This window comes from Phocoena sinus, chromosome 1 (genome assembly GCF_008692025.1).
Source record: "Phocoena sinus isolate mPhoSin1 chromosome 1, mPhoSin1.pri, whole genome shotgun sequence".
Lineage (NCBI taxonomy): Eukaryota > Metazoa > Chordata > Mammalia > Artiodactyla > Phocoenidae > Phocoena > Phocoena sinus.
In genome coordinates this window covers 133,518,447-133,533,117 of record NC_045763.1, presented here as the reverse complement: position 1 = coordinate 133,533,117, position 14,671 = coordinate 133,518,447, and the positions used below count along the sequence as shown (strand labels likewise).

At 44.3% G+C, this 14,671-nt stretch overlaps 1 protein-coding gene across 1 annotated transcript in view; it reads right to left on the bottom strand.

Annotated features, from left to right (window-relative positions):
- BRINP2 (BMP/retinoic acid inducible neural specific 2) overlaps positions 1-14,671 on the bottom strand; it is a 117,595-nt gene that overhangs the window by 45,993 nt on the left and 56,931 nt on the right. Inside the window, exon 2 of the mRNA XM_032614638.1 lies at positions 6,754-7,103. Within this exon, the coding sequence (XP_032470529.1) occupies positions 6,754-7,025 (272 nt within the window). The 5' untranslated portion in view covers positions 7,026-7,103. The remainder of the gene's footprint in view (positions 1-6,753; positions 7,104-14,671) is intronic.

Below are 14,671 nucleotides of genomic sequence, written 5' to 3'. Positions count from 1 at the left end.
CGGCTCTACATTTAGCCAGCACTGAACTCTTGAGGAAAGCAAACTCTAGACGTTTGGTTCTGTCCCTCTCCCACCTCCTTACCTCTGTGGACTGAGAACTAGTACCTGTGACCAGACTACAGGCTCATCACTCCGCATTGCCTCTGATTTCACTATGATTTGTTTTGCTCTAGTTTGTGTACTGTTCCTTTCTTGCCTTCTATTCCAACAAACTCCCTTGTCAAAATATAAACCCAGTGAGAAGGCCAGAGATCACCCAGTTTGCTCGGGTGATGGTCATTTCTCCGGCCGAGCTCACCTTCTCCCCCGCCTGTCCCATCCACCTGAGAACCACGGCTTCCCTTGTGGTGCCCCGCAGCTGTGTGATAACACAACCTTTCTGTACCTCCATAGCTGTAAGGAACACCTAGGAAATCACTGGTCTTTACCCAGACAGACTGAGGTTGCCTTTGGTTGCCGTTTATTTATGTGGATTGTGATCTCTTAATTGGAGACGGTGCCTCTCCCAGGGTTCACTGTTTATTCAAATCAGTATTTGTTAGTCCCTGAGACATGATCCAGATGATAAATCAGCTCTGGAGTTCCTTCTGTGATTGCTTCCACAGCTGCTCTCTGCCTCCTCACCTCTCCATCTCCCAGGAGGCACCCATAGGCTGGTTCTAGGCCCTCCAGCCTTTTCTGCTTTTAAACTTTTCTCCCAGATGCTGGATCTTATGAGTTCATGTGCCTTGGCACTAATAATTCCTAAATTTAACCTCCCATGACTACTGTTCTATTTCATTTGTAACATCTTCTGTAAATATTCTCACGACCTCAAGTGCATCATGGGGGATGCTGCCTTACCATTAAGCCTTCTGTCCTTCTTCACCCTGGTTATTCCTGCTCTCCTTCCACCTCCCAAGCACTTAGTATAATCAAGCTTTAATGTCATATTGTTCACGTGGGGCTCCTGTTAAAATGCAGATTCTGGGGCTTCCCTGGTGGCACAGTCGTTGGGAGTCCGCCTGCCGATGCAGGGGACGCAGGTTCATGCCCCGGTCCGGGAAGATCCCACATGCCGCGGAGCGGCTGGGCCCGTGAGCCATGGCCGCTGAGCCTGCGCGTCCGGAGCCTGTGCTCCGCAACGGGAGAGGACACAGCAGTGAGAGGCCCGCATACCGCAAAAAAAAAAAAAAAAAAAAAAAAAAATGCAGATTCTGATTTTGTAGGTCAGGGTGAGACTTGAGGTTCTGTCATTTTTCACAAGCTCTCAGGTAATGCCAATGCTGCTGGTCCACAGACCACACTTGGAGCAGTATGGATAAATTATTCAGTTTTGCCCGTTTCTCACTTCTTTCACATGTAAGCTATTGCCAAACCTTATTTTTCATCCTGATGAACTATAAACAGATTATCTTTTCTTAGGGTAATTGCTCTGGTGCCTGTAGAAAGGTTCTTTTGCCTTAACTGCCCTCATTCAGCACGTCATCTGATTCTACCCCAGCCTGCCCTATTGTATGTTTCCAGATGCACCTGCTAAAACACATTCCTGCTTCAACATTGCCTGCCTTTGGGTACCACTCCAACCTCTTGGTTTTAAGCTATGTTCTACTTTGGTTCTCAAAATTTGCAAACTTTGCCCAGAATATGATCAGAAAACCATGATCAGAATATGATCACATATAATATGAAGATAGCTACTTATTTTTTGATTTGTTTTTTTCCTCCTAAAAGACTTCTAACATACCCCTAGACCCTTCTTTTCTAAAAGAGAGGCAGATGATAGAAATGGAGGTATTAGTGACTAAGGTCAATAATTTGGAATTATACCTGGCCTTGCTTTTCTCCCAACCATCATATTATACTCATTGTTCTATATGATCTCTAACTTTATATTTTAATTTATTCTTTCCGAGTTTTAAGTGTTTCATCATAGTGACTTGGATTTTTTCCAATCCCACGATCATCTCTCTATTAAAGCTTTAATACAAAAAGAAATTTAAAAAAAACAGACTGCTCATTACTTTGATTTGTAGCAAAGAGAGAATGGAACATTACTGCTAGAGTGTTTTGAGAAACCATATTTACATTTGCATCAGCTCAACTTAGGTGCCTGATTAGGCTGCGAGTTACGATGAAGATGCACTTACCAGTCAAAGGGAAGTGGCGTGGTCTAGAGTAATGAGCAGGAGACTTCAAGTCAGGAGCTCTGAGTGCTATTTCTGGCTGTGACTGGCTACCTCTCTGACCTTGAACAAGTCCATCTCACTGCCCTGAACCCTAAAAACCCCCATCTGCCTCACAGGGCTGCTGTGAGAGGTTGATCACTTAAGGGTTTATTGTACTGGGGGCTATAGAGTGGGGCAAAGGCAAGCAGTTGGGAGTCACAAATGGAATCCGAGACAGGATCTCTGCTCTTCCAGCTCTTACCACTAGCCTATTAAGAGACAGTGTCTGAGAAGTGGACTGATTGCTCAGATCTTGGTCTGATAGGGCTTGAGAATATGCTGAGAGGTCGGCTAATGGAATTTAAAAGCCTGCCCAAAACTGGGTGAGATGGCCAAGGCCATTCTGTTATTTAGGAAGTTTTAACAAGAATGTATATTGTCTCTCTTCTCGTAATGGTGCCATCCTGAGATTGTTCAAGTTACCCCTGGGACCAGGGAGCTGGCAGTGACCAGTGCCCAGCTTCTGTAGGACATCTTAAGAAAGGTCTGCTCAGTTGGCAACCCCTGACTTTATAGGAGAAAAATCATTCCCTGTGGTGACTCTAAAACATGCTGGAAATGATCCAGCTCTTTCTGGCAGTCCATAAGACCAGTAAGAGTGTGCCCCAGAAAACATGCATTCATTCTCCAGTTGAGTTCCTCTCCCAGCAGAGAGAGAGATTGAGGAATTAAGGTTAATATGCTTTAAAAAAGCAAGAGAACAATTTTTTTTTCTCCTTCTAATGTACGTTGTCAAATGCTAAGTCATTATCAGATGTCATCATGAAGATGGTACCCATGGCTGTCATCTCATTATAATTTTTGCATTGGTTAATATTTGTTGAGGATACTCTAATAATAGGTAATATTTATTAAGCACCGTTCTAAGTGTTTTACATCAATTCACTCATTTAATTTTCAGATAAATCCATTAGGTGGGCACTATTATTGTCCTAATTTTACAAATAAGTAAATTGGGGAACAAAGAAATTTAATAATTAACCCAACATCATACAGCTAGTAAGCTGCAGCTCCAGGATTAGAGTCCAGGTCATCTGGCTCCAGAACCTTCACTCTGGAGCATCTATGCCTACGAGAATACAAACTTATGGAGAGAGCAACAATCTCTGGGGACCCATGGTTAGAGAGGCCAGAGCTATTCTAGATCAACCAGTCATCTACTCCAACAGAGAGCACATTCTGATCTCCATATAAGAATAGTTGGGGTTCAGAGCTTAATGTTAGAACCTGGTTGTGTAATTGCTATAATATGTCCACACACAGATAGAAGAGAAGAAGGATCTCTGTTCTGCTGTGTAAGAGAGCTTCATGTAACTCTGTACCGAATATTCTAGCCCCATTGGAAAGTCTTATTCTTCCCCCATCACAGCTCACCTCCCTTCTTACATGGAAAGCACATATGGATACCATATGATCTCCATGTACCAAAAGCTTTCTAAAAGTATTGAATAAAAGACTAATCCTGTTCGAGACCCAATATTTCACCACAGAGCATTTCTGATATTCTCTGTAAGCTCTTCCTCCCTCTGCCCTTCTGGAAGAAATGCCCTTCTAGGCATTAGGGATGACTAGACCGGTTTTCTGTGACCTGCTCTAGTCACAGTAAACAAGGTCTTGAAGTTGCTAGAAGGAATTACCACTAGAGACAAAAGGGAAAGGGATAAGAGTGAATTCCCTTGGGGATAATACAGAGCCCTACAACAAGTATCCATGGATCCACCATAGACTCCCAGAATGCTCCTGGAGCAGCCGTGTGTGACCATTCTCCCATTGCCCCGCCATGGGGTCGCAAATCGCAATGCTGCATTCCTGTCAGAATGACTGGTTACTGTTTCCCCAAGTACAGGTTCATGTGCAATAACTGACCCCAGAGAAACAGAATGGCACAGTGTAAGAGTCTGTCACATTAAATGATCAAAAAACCATTACGGGGCTTCCCTGGTGGCGCAGTGGTTGAGAGTCCGCCTGCCGATGCAGGGGACGAGGGTTCGTGCCCCGGTCCGGGAAGATCCCACATGCCGCGGAGCGGCTGGGCCCGTGAGCCATGGCCGCTGAGCCTGTGCGTCCGGAGCCTGTGCTCCGCAACGGGAGAGGCCACGGCAGTGAGAGGCCCGCGTACCGCAAAAAAAAAAACAAACAAAACATTACGTACTGATAGAATGGTTGATGGTGCAGAAGTGATTCCGGACATTCCCCGTGGCCGGCTCTGAGCTGCTGCTAAGGCATTCAGTGGTCGCCAGCCTTGGGGCTGGGGCCTGATGACGAGAAAAATTTGTGGAGGGGTGAAGGAAACTGGTGCTTTATTGCTTCTAGTTCCTATAGCTCTTTGAAGTGAATGGTGGTTTTAGGATTCCCAGCCTGACATTACAGTTCCAACATACTTAAAAAATTTTTTTTGGTGATAACAGTGCTTTTGAAAGATTTGGGATAAACAGAAAAGTTTGAGGTGAATTAAATCTTGTTTTCCTGAACTAGAGGGATTTGCTGCTTAAATACATTCTAGTGTGGATTTTCTCTTTTCCCTTTTTTTCTTTTTTTTTTTTTTGGAGAGATGGAAAAATAAATTCTTCGATAAAGAGAAGCATCGCCCTGAATTTACCTTATAGAAAATTCGTGGGGGACACAGGTCTAATTTCTTATATATTTACTGAAAGTCAAGTTAACCTCTTTTACCGGAGCAGGTGTTAGCTCAGCCACTCCCAGCCCGAGCTGGCCGCTCTCTGCCTCAGTGGCCCTGTGTGAATTTACACTACAGTCTTTGGAGGATGGCAAGAATCAGAGCCGCTGAACCGGAGAGTATGAATTGTAATCCCTTCTAATACCAGACTGGAAGAGAAATGGCTTTTGTTTCTACGGACCTCTGCATGCAGGAAGCACCAGCCCCTCAAATACCTCATCTTTCTCTTTGCCTGCATCTGCATGTGGGAATCGTGTACCAGGAAAACGTCCCCTGTAAATGGCTGCACTTACCATTTGGGACTCTCCTAGTGCTCAATACCTTAAAACCTTATTTCTGAGACTCCATACGAACCTAAACAGACTGAGTGGTATTGCAGAAGAAAAAAAAAAGCACTGGGCTTCCCTGGTGGCGCAGTGGTTGAGAGTCCGCCTGCCAACGCAGGGGACACGGGTTCGTGCCCCGGTCCGGGAAGATCCCACATGCCGTGGAGCGGCTGGGTCCGTGAGCCATGGCCACTGAGCCTGCACGTCCGGAGCCTGTGCTCCGCAATGGGAGAGACCACAGCAGTGAGAGGCCCGCGTACCGCAAAAAAAAAAAAAAAAAGCCTCTCAGAAACAGAAAAATATAGTTTCTTTAAATATAATTTAAGAACCCAGACTTTGGAGTCTGATTACTACTTGGGAGTTAATCCTAGCTTCACCATTTACTAGCTGTGTGCCCCTCAGCAAGTTCCTTAACTTCTCTGGACCTCAATGTCCTCATCTGTAAAAAGGGGAGAATAACTGTTCTTCCAAAAGAGGACTATTAGAAGGATTAAATGAGTTCATGTACATAAGGCATGTAAAGGGCTAGATCCAGCAAGAGGGCCAAAACCTTTAGTATGTTCACATGACTAGGAATGCACGTGCCCAAGGTTACCAAGAGCAACCTCTAGATGGCAAAAGAATAGGCGATTTTCTGTTTCTCTTTGTGCTTTTTCATACTTTCCCTCTCTCTCTGTCTCTCTCATTAGAAATGAATCTATAATCGGAAAATAAATATCTTTAATAAAAGAAAAAAATTCTAGCAAAGTTCCCAGGTTTGTCTGAAGACTATGGTCACGGTGAGGAGGAAAAGGGGGTGACACTAAGGCAGGGACTGAGAAGAGGGATGAAGGGGAAAGTTGAATTCAGGAATGCACTCAAGGGAGCCCTGAGGGTCTCTGGGTCACCTGAGGTGAGGATTTTGACGAGCCTTGTGCTTCTGAAGTGCTGGTCCAGCAGCCAGGAATTTGTACCTGGTTCATCCCTTGTCAGATGGGTCAGACAGGTCACATGTTTGACTTTCAGCTCTGATGCTCCTGAGGACAGGCCGAGGGGCAGGGACGATGCAGCCCATTTCCTTGCACAAGGCCAACTGAGGCTGTGGTGTTGACAAGGGTGAGGGCAGGCCCATCCCTGCCCCTGCGGGGCTCCCCCCACCTCTAAGGCAGGAACTGGAGCTGCCCTTCCTTCATTTGCATATCGAGTTAATTACAACTCATAAAAGTATCTCACCCATTATTTTAAACCGGGCCCCAGCCTTCCACTCTGACCTCCTGCAGCAGCTCAGGCCGCATGCTGAATCCAAGCCGCCTGATTTGTCCTCAATTTATAAGCGGCACAACCTATAAATAGAAACCCTTTTGCTAAGTTCCCCAGGAGGCATCAGCAGGTCTTCCAGCTTGTATGTGTTTTCTTCTTTTTTTAAAAACCAACATGGCAAACTTGTTCTCCCTGCCTGCTGGTCCTCCGGCTCTCCCCTAGTGCAGTCTGCGGCCTGCCAGCTGGCTTGGCGCTTGGCGCCCTGCACAGACCCAGGCTGGCTTCAGTGGGACGCCCCACTCACCTGTAGATCCTGTATCTGGTGGTAAAACCCTGGCGGTAGCGCTCCACGAAGTCGGTGTACTCCTGCGTGCGGTGAAATGGGCCCCGATCTGTGAGCAGCCAGTCCAGGGGCGGCTGGCCGGCCGCGGAGGCATGATGCTCGGGGACCGCAGCGGCCGCCGTGGCCGAGACAGCCAGCACCCAACCGGGGAGGGCCAGTGCCAGCAGAGCTGCCCATGGGGCCGCCGCCACCGGCCGAAGCCCTCTAAATCGAGTGCCGCACTGCCACCTCATGCTTCTCCCAGGCGGTTGGTGTCTTCATTCTCTCGCCACACTCTCCCGCTCTGTGCCGCTCCACCAGGGCTCCTGGAACTGGAAAAGTACAACACGGAGATGTCAGTTGCACACCCCGGTCTGACCGCGTGGGCCTGTGAGCATCAAATCTCCTTGGGCAGGGCCCATTCTAGAAACCCTTTATCCTAGTAACACATCTTCCTTCTAGGCATTGAGCTAAGTGTTGATGTATATTTCATTTAATTCTTAAAACAATCCTACAGGAAACACCACTGTCATTTTGCCGATGAGAAGATGAGGTTTAGAGATATGAGGAAAGTTGCTTAATTTCACGCAGATTTCAAGTGAAGAAACCAGAATTTTGACCTCAGGGGGTCCAACTCTAACCTTTATACTGTGTTGCTTCCTTGTTTCCTTTGTAGACTCAACGGCCATCGGCTTGTCTTCCTCTCTCAAAAATGTTCACTATGTTTCAATAATAGCCTCATAGATTGTGTGCAGCCTCTAGAGGCTTGATGTAAAGCAAAGAGAAGCCCCCTTTTTCTGATGGTGAATTGTGGGCAGAATAGGGAAGTCCCATCACTATTATGAAGCTGGGTGAACTTGGGCAAATTACTTCTCTTCTCTGAGTTTAGTTATCCCTTACGGAAAATAAAAATGGAGAACAGTATGGTTCCTAATACTACTAAAAATAGAGCTACCATATGATCCAGCAATCCCATTCCTGGGCATATATCCAGAGACAACCATAATTTGAAAAGGTACATGCATCCCAATGTTCATAGCAGCACTATTTACAATTGCCAAGACATGGAAGCAACCTAAGTATCCATTGACAGATGAATGGATAAGGAAGATGTGGTACACACACACACACACACACACACACACACACACACACACACACACAATGGATATTACTCAGTCATAAAAAAGAATGAAATAATGCCATTAGCAGCAACATGGATGGACCTAGAGATTATCATACAAAGTGAAGTAAGTCAGACAGAGAAAGACAAATATGATATGATATTGCTTATATGTGGAAACTAAAAAATAAATACAAATGAATTTATTTACAAAACAGAAATAGACCTGCAGACATAGACAACAAACTTATGGTTGTGAAAAGGGAGTAGGGGAGGTATAAATTAGGAGTTTGGGATTAACATATACACACTACTCTATGTAAAACAGATAATCAACAAGGACTAGCACAGGGAACTCTACTCAATACTTTGTAATAACCTATAAGGGAAAAGAATCTGAAAAAGTATATATATATATATACACTTTATAAATAAAAATACTTTAATATATAAATAACTGAATCACTGTGCTGTACACCTGAAAGTAACACAACATTGTAAATCAACTATACTTCAATTTAAAAAAAACAAATGTAGGATTATACTATATTTTAAAAGAAAAAAAAAAAAGAAGAGAAAAGAAAGAGGCTTGACTAGATAACAGTCAAGCTTTGGACTTCCTGCTTTGAACATCGATCTGTTCCTTTACAAAAGGCCATGCAGGGATAGAGTCACAGTGGGAAATCACCATCATCAGAGAACAGATCCGTGGACACAAGGATGGCCCCGTTGTGCTCTTTCTCCTCACTGTGTAATATGGAAGCTTTCTGAGGGCAGGGCTGTGTATCCCCCTACCCTAGTTCCTGAGAGCACACAGTAGGCCTTTAGAGACGCTTCTTGAAGAAATGAATGAGTGCATTCTTGCCCTGCCCTGCCCTCTCTGAGTTGAGGGACAGTGCCAGGAAGGGAGTAAGACTTTGGCCTTCAAGACTCCTGGCTGACTCAGTACTGCAGGGGTTCTTGCAATCGAATTCATTTCTTCAATCTTCAATGTCTAGCACATGCTGTCAGAGTCTCACCCATCTCCCCTCACCAGTACCACCTTGGTTTGTGCTAGAATGACTTCCAATCCCCAACACGTGTAATTTGTGGCTTTGAGGCCTTTCTCTGGCTGCCAAAGTCCAGAGATGAGCTTCCTGTGATGAAGCAAAGGGTGTCAATTCACTGGCACTTCCAGACTTCTGTACGGCAAGGTAAAGTGGGCTTCAGCATTTGACTCACTCCCATTCCCCAGGACCCCAGGTCACTCAGGAATGGCTCCAGTTTAACAAAACCACCGACTTCCCTTGGACCAATGCAAACCCTGAAGAGGCTGCCCAGAGGCTGGGGCCAATTCTTAATCCTGGTTACTCCCAGCCTAAAAGCTGGCCTGAGTCTGACAGATCTGAGCCTCAGCATTTGTACAAGATGCTTTCAAAAGTGTTGCAGTGCCTGCTGGTAAGGATAAAGGGACAGAAGCATGGGTGCATGGACCTTCAGAGTCACTCCTCTACTCTGATTAGTAGGTACTGACCATCTACTACGCACTGGGTAATTCTTAGAAGTTTCCCCAGTTAATTCTCACAGAAAGTTTCTACTATAAGCATTATTATTACAAGTTTACATTTCCCTGAGACTCAGAGGTGCTGGGCTAGGAAGATGCAAGGGTAGAATATGAACCTAGATCTGGTTCCGTGTCCAGACTTTTCCAAAGAATGCTTTGCTCTCTAAGGCGCTAGAGTGGGCCCCAAGATAGACCCATACTTAATGAACTGGTGGACAGGGGGGCTGAAGGACAAATAGTGAGGCAACATCTGCCCTACCAGATCTTTAAACCTATTATAAAATTCCAGTAAGTAAGTAGGTGATACTGGCACACAAAGTGGGTGGGCAGATCAATGAAATAGAACAGCTAGCTCAGAAATAGACCTTATTATATACATAAGAACGTAGTGTGTGTGTGTGTGTGTGTGTGTGTGTGTGTGTGTGTATGCATCACAGATTAAATGGGTAGGGAGTAGACTATTTTATACATAATATTGGGAAATTAGTTCCAGATGGATTAAGAAGTTAAATATAAAAAATAAAACCATAGAAAGAAGACATATTTCCAAATGTTTTTATAATAAGCAGGCATTACTTTTAAACCGGGGAGGGGGGAAATTCGTGCTATAAACTAAAAGGAGGAATCAGCCTTGCACATGGAGGGGTAGGCATTTATTTTTATGGGATGTAATCTGATGAGGATGCCCAAAATATTTCTCATTTAATCATCCATGCATTCGTTGCTTGAGAAACGGAAACTGAGGACTCCTAAGTGCCAGACACTCTGTTAAGTACCAACAATATGAAAGCACGTGCTCGTTACATTGTCTGAAACACTACCTACCATTAGCGATTAGTTCCTCTTATAAAATATTGTTCTCTTTCTAAAGGCATATTGATGGAGGCACATTTTGGAGACTGGGGCTGCTTGACAGAGCAGGCCAAGGCAGCAAACACAGTAAGGTGGACAAGCAATGACACAGGTAGGACACTGCAGAATGCAGGTTTCTAAAATGGTCCCCAAGATTCTTGAGCCCTTCTGTGTGTGCCCTTTATAATCTCCTCCTCTTGAGTGCAAGCAGGCCCTGTGAATATGATGGGAGACTCCTTCCATGATCAGGTTACTGATCAGTTGACTTTGGGTTAATCAAAAGGAAAAGTATCTTGGGTGGGCCTGGCCTAATCAGGTGAGCCTCTAAAAGAAGGTGAAGTGTCAGAGAGACAGGATCTAGCTGCCCTGGAAGAAAGCAAACAGCCATGCTGTGTACAGTCTATGTGGGCCATGCAGCAAGGGATTGTGGGTGGCCTCTAGGAACTGAATACAATTCCCAGTCAACAGCCAGTAAGAAAATGGGAACCACAGTTGTACCACCCCAAGAAAACCAATTCCTTTTTTATGGCTGAGTAATATTCCACTATAAAATTCCACTGTGGTATATATGTACCACATCTTCTTTATCCATTCATCTGTTGTTGGACATTTAGGTTGTTTCCATGTCCTGGCTCTTGTAAATAGAGCTGCAATGAACATTGGGGTACATGTGTCCTTTTGAATTACAGTGTTCTCAGGGTATATGCCCAGTAGTGGGATTGCTGGGTCATGTGGTAATTCTATTTTTAGTTTTTTAAGCAACCTCCATACTGTTCTCCACAATGGCTGTATCAATTTACATTCCCACCAACAGTGCAAAATGGTTCCCTTTTCTCCACACCCTCTCCAGCATTTATCGTTTGTAGATTTTTTGATGATGGCCATTCTGACCAGTGTGAGGTGATACATCATTGTAGGGTTTTTTTTTTTAATTAATTAATTAATTTATTTATTTGGGGCTGTGTTGGGTCTTCGTTTCTGTGTGAGGGCTTTCTCTAGTTGCGGCAAGCGGGGGCCACTCTTCATCGCGGTGCACTGGCCTCTCACTATCGTGGCCTCTCTTGTTGTGGAGCACAGGCTCCAGATGCGCAGGCTCAGTAGTTGTGGCTCACGGGCCCAGTTGCTCCACAGCATGTGGGATCCTCCCAGACCAGGGCTCGAACCTGTGTCCCCTGCATTAGCAGGCAGATTCTCAACCACTGTGCCACCAGGGAAGCCCCCATCATTGTAGTTTTGATTTGTATTTTTCTAATAATTAGTGATGTTGAGCATCTTTTCACATGCCTCTTGGCCATTTCTATGTCTTCTTCAGTGAAATGTCTATGGAATATTACTCAGCCATAAAAAGGAACAAAACTGGGTCATTTGTAGAGATGTGGATGGACCTAGAGTCTGTCATACAGAGTGAAGTAAGCCAGAAAGAGAAAAACAAATATCGTATATTAACACATATATGTGGAATCTAGAAAAATGGTACAGATGAACCTATTTCCAGGGCAGGAATAGAGATGCAGAAGTAGAGAATGGACATGTGGACATGGTGGGGAAGGGAAGGGTGGGACAAGCTGGGAGATTAGGATGGACATATATTCACTACCATGCGTAAAATAGCTAGTGGGAACAAGCTATGAAGCACAGGAAGCTCAGTGCTCTGTGACGACCTAGATAGGTGGGATGGGGGTTGGGGGGGAGGTCCAAGAGGGAGGGGATATATGTATACGTATAGCTGATTCACTTCACTGTACAGCAGAAACTAACACAACATTGTAAAGCAATTAAACTCCAATTAAAAAAAAAAAAAAGAAAAAGAAAACCAATTCCACCAACAGCCACATGAGCCCGGAAGAGAACTCTGAGTCCCAGATGAGAACTGCTTTCCTGACTGACACCTCGATTTCAGTCTTGTGAGACCCTGAGCAGAGGACCCAGCTAAGCTGTACCTGGACTCCTGACCCACAGAAACTGTGACATGATGAATTCATACTGCTTTATGTCACTACGTTTGTGGTAATTCCTTACACAGCAATTGAAAAATAATAGACACATAAAGGACTTCGCTCCCATTCTGCACACCTTTGAGGGTTCTTGGTGATTTCTGGAGGAGACTAGCGATTATTCTCGGCATGAGAACCATACAACATCAACCCTGCCTGACCCTTCAAGGTCAAAGTCCAGGTCTCTGTTTATATGAAAAACTTCAACTCTCATACAGAGTCAGTCTTCAAAAATACATGATCAATCAATTCCATGCGTTTCCTAGAGGCGTCACTGTGACCCGGTGACAATGTGTGGCCTTGGCCCAGCCACTGAGCCTCCTGGCGGCCTGTGCTGTAACACAGGGGTGGCAGCCGCCCCCTCCCCTGCTAATCGCGGGTTTCTAAGGACAGGTGAGAGCGCGTGTGTGAAAAGCTGTGTGCTCTTTGAAAGAAGCGAGCTATATTAAGTCAACGTGTGCTTCTTGTCATTCTTTGTTTGTAATTATGCTTTTTCAGGGTTCACAATGTGCTGGAACCTGCCTGGTTATAGAAGTATCAGCTTTAGAATCAAATGGTTTTGATTGCTGGGCCGGGTCTGCTGAGCACAGCAAGAACGCCTGAATTCAGTGCTGACGGCGCCTCTAAAAAACCGGGCCTCAGAATCATATGGTTTCCGTTCCATTGGTTTTTCTCAGGATCTGAAAACATTTTGACCAAAAAAAAAAAAAATCTCTTTTTAAGAAAGAGAAGTTTTAAACAGGTTTCAAAATTTTCCTTAAAAAAATACCTAGAACACGTTCCTTCACCTTTAAAAAAAAACACAAAATAATTGCTGCATTGACAGTTGCGTAAAAATTAGACTTTTCAAGGAGGATAGCTTTTGGGCATTTACCGTTTATGCTCCACAAACAATATTATTATAAATCTTGTAACAGCAACCTGTCAAGCAAATCTTAACCGTCTAGATTCTCGAGTCTTGTGCTGGTACTGTTAATATTCAACAGGTTAAAACAATTCTCGCCTTCCCCATGATGCTTCTATGTATCCATTTTGTCCTACAACTGGTTGTGAAAGTAAATCTCTATGTTACATGTGAGTGTATTAAAGTCATGGCTAAGCTAGCTCCTTGAGGAAAACAATTAGAAATTTACTTGTGAAAGCCAAATAATTTCACTTACTTAGACCCTACTCAAGACAGAGTTCTACACCTACACAAATTATAAATCAGCTTTGGCCCAAAGGTACAAGTAGAATAAGTCATGGCTTTTCCTTTGTGAGTACATTAGCTCGTATCTGTTCGTTAAGCCATGAATTCAATGGGTTCCAGTTTTGTCAACTGAGAAAATCAGGTGTAGATTAAGTCACATGAGAAGTGGGCAGCGCGGTCTGCAACAGGGGAAAGCTTATAAGAATCACATCTCCACCAAGACTGTCACCCAGCTGAAGACTTCTGGGGACTCTTTTGTGTCCTCCTGTTGGTCTCCATCTCCATGTACACTAGGTGTGTCGATAGAGCAGTTAGGATCTGGGGCATCAGCTGCTCAGGTACTAAATCCTGGCAAGGGAGATAGAAGTACAGTTTCCTCTTTGAAAAATACTGTGCAGGGGAGGGGCTCCATGTTGGAGGAGTTAAGGCTATGGCTAAGCTGTTGCTAGAGGCCAGAAGAAAAGGAGAAATAGATGTGAAATTAGTATTATAATTAACAAAATTGTTAATGTTGTTAACAATTACCATGAATCAATACCAGCAGACATCATTTTCTGTTTGTGTGGTCACTACTATTTATGAAGCACAGATAATAAAATGATGCTCGATCTTTGTTTCTGAAAATGTAGGATCCCCTTTTAACAGATGAGAACACGGAGCCTAGGAATAGATAAGTGAGTTGCACAAGGTCATGTGTGTCAGTGGCAGATCTGGGTCTACCTACTCTAGCTCCTATAGTATTTACACTTTACTGCACCACTTCCATGATTTACAGCTATAAAAACACGTGGGCTTTGCCACTTACAAATCACTTCCCCTGGGAGCCTCCCTTTGGTCATCAGTAAAATGATTTAAGAGGTGAGATGATCCCCATGGTCCTGCCCAAAACAGAAATCCCTTAATTCTATGCAAATAAAAGGGGCACAAATATGAGGGGTGAGGCTCTGAGATTTTAGTCTTCTTTGGGAGGAGGCTCTGTGTTTCAGAAAGGGAGTGAAGCATAAGACAAGTGAGGGATAAAGCAGACGTTCTTGCCTGTTGGAGCAGTGACATTTATTAAAATGATTAGGCAGTGACATTAAATAAGTTTTCAAGCCATTTGAGTGGTTAATTGGCCAACTCGATTGAAGAGATGTTTTCTTGAATCAATCTGAGGGTGTCAGTAGTAAAAACTCACAGAAAGTGTTATTTGTTCTTGT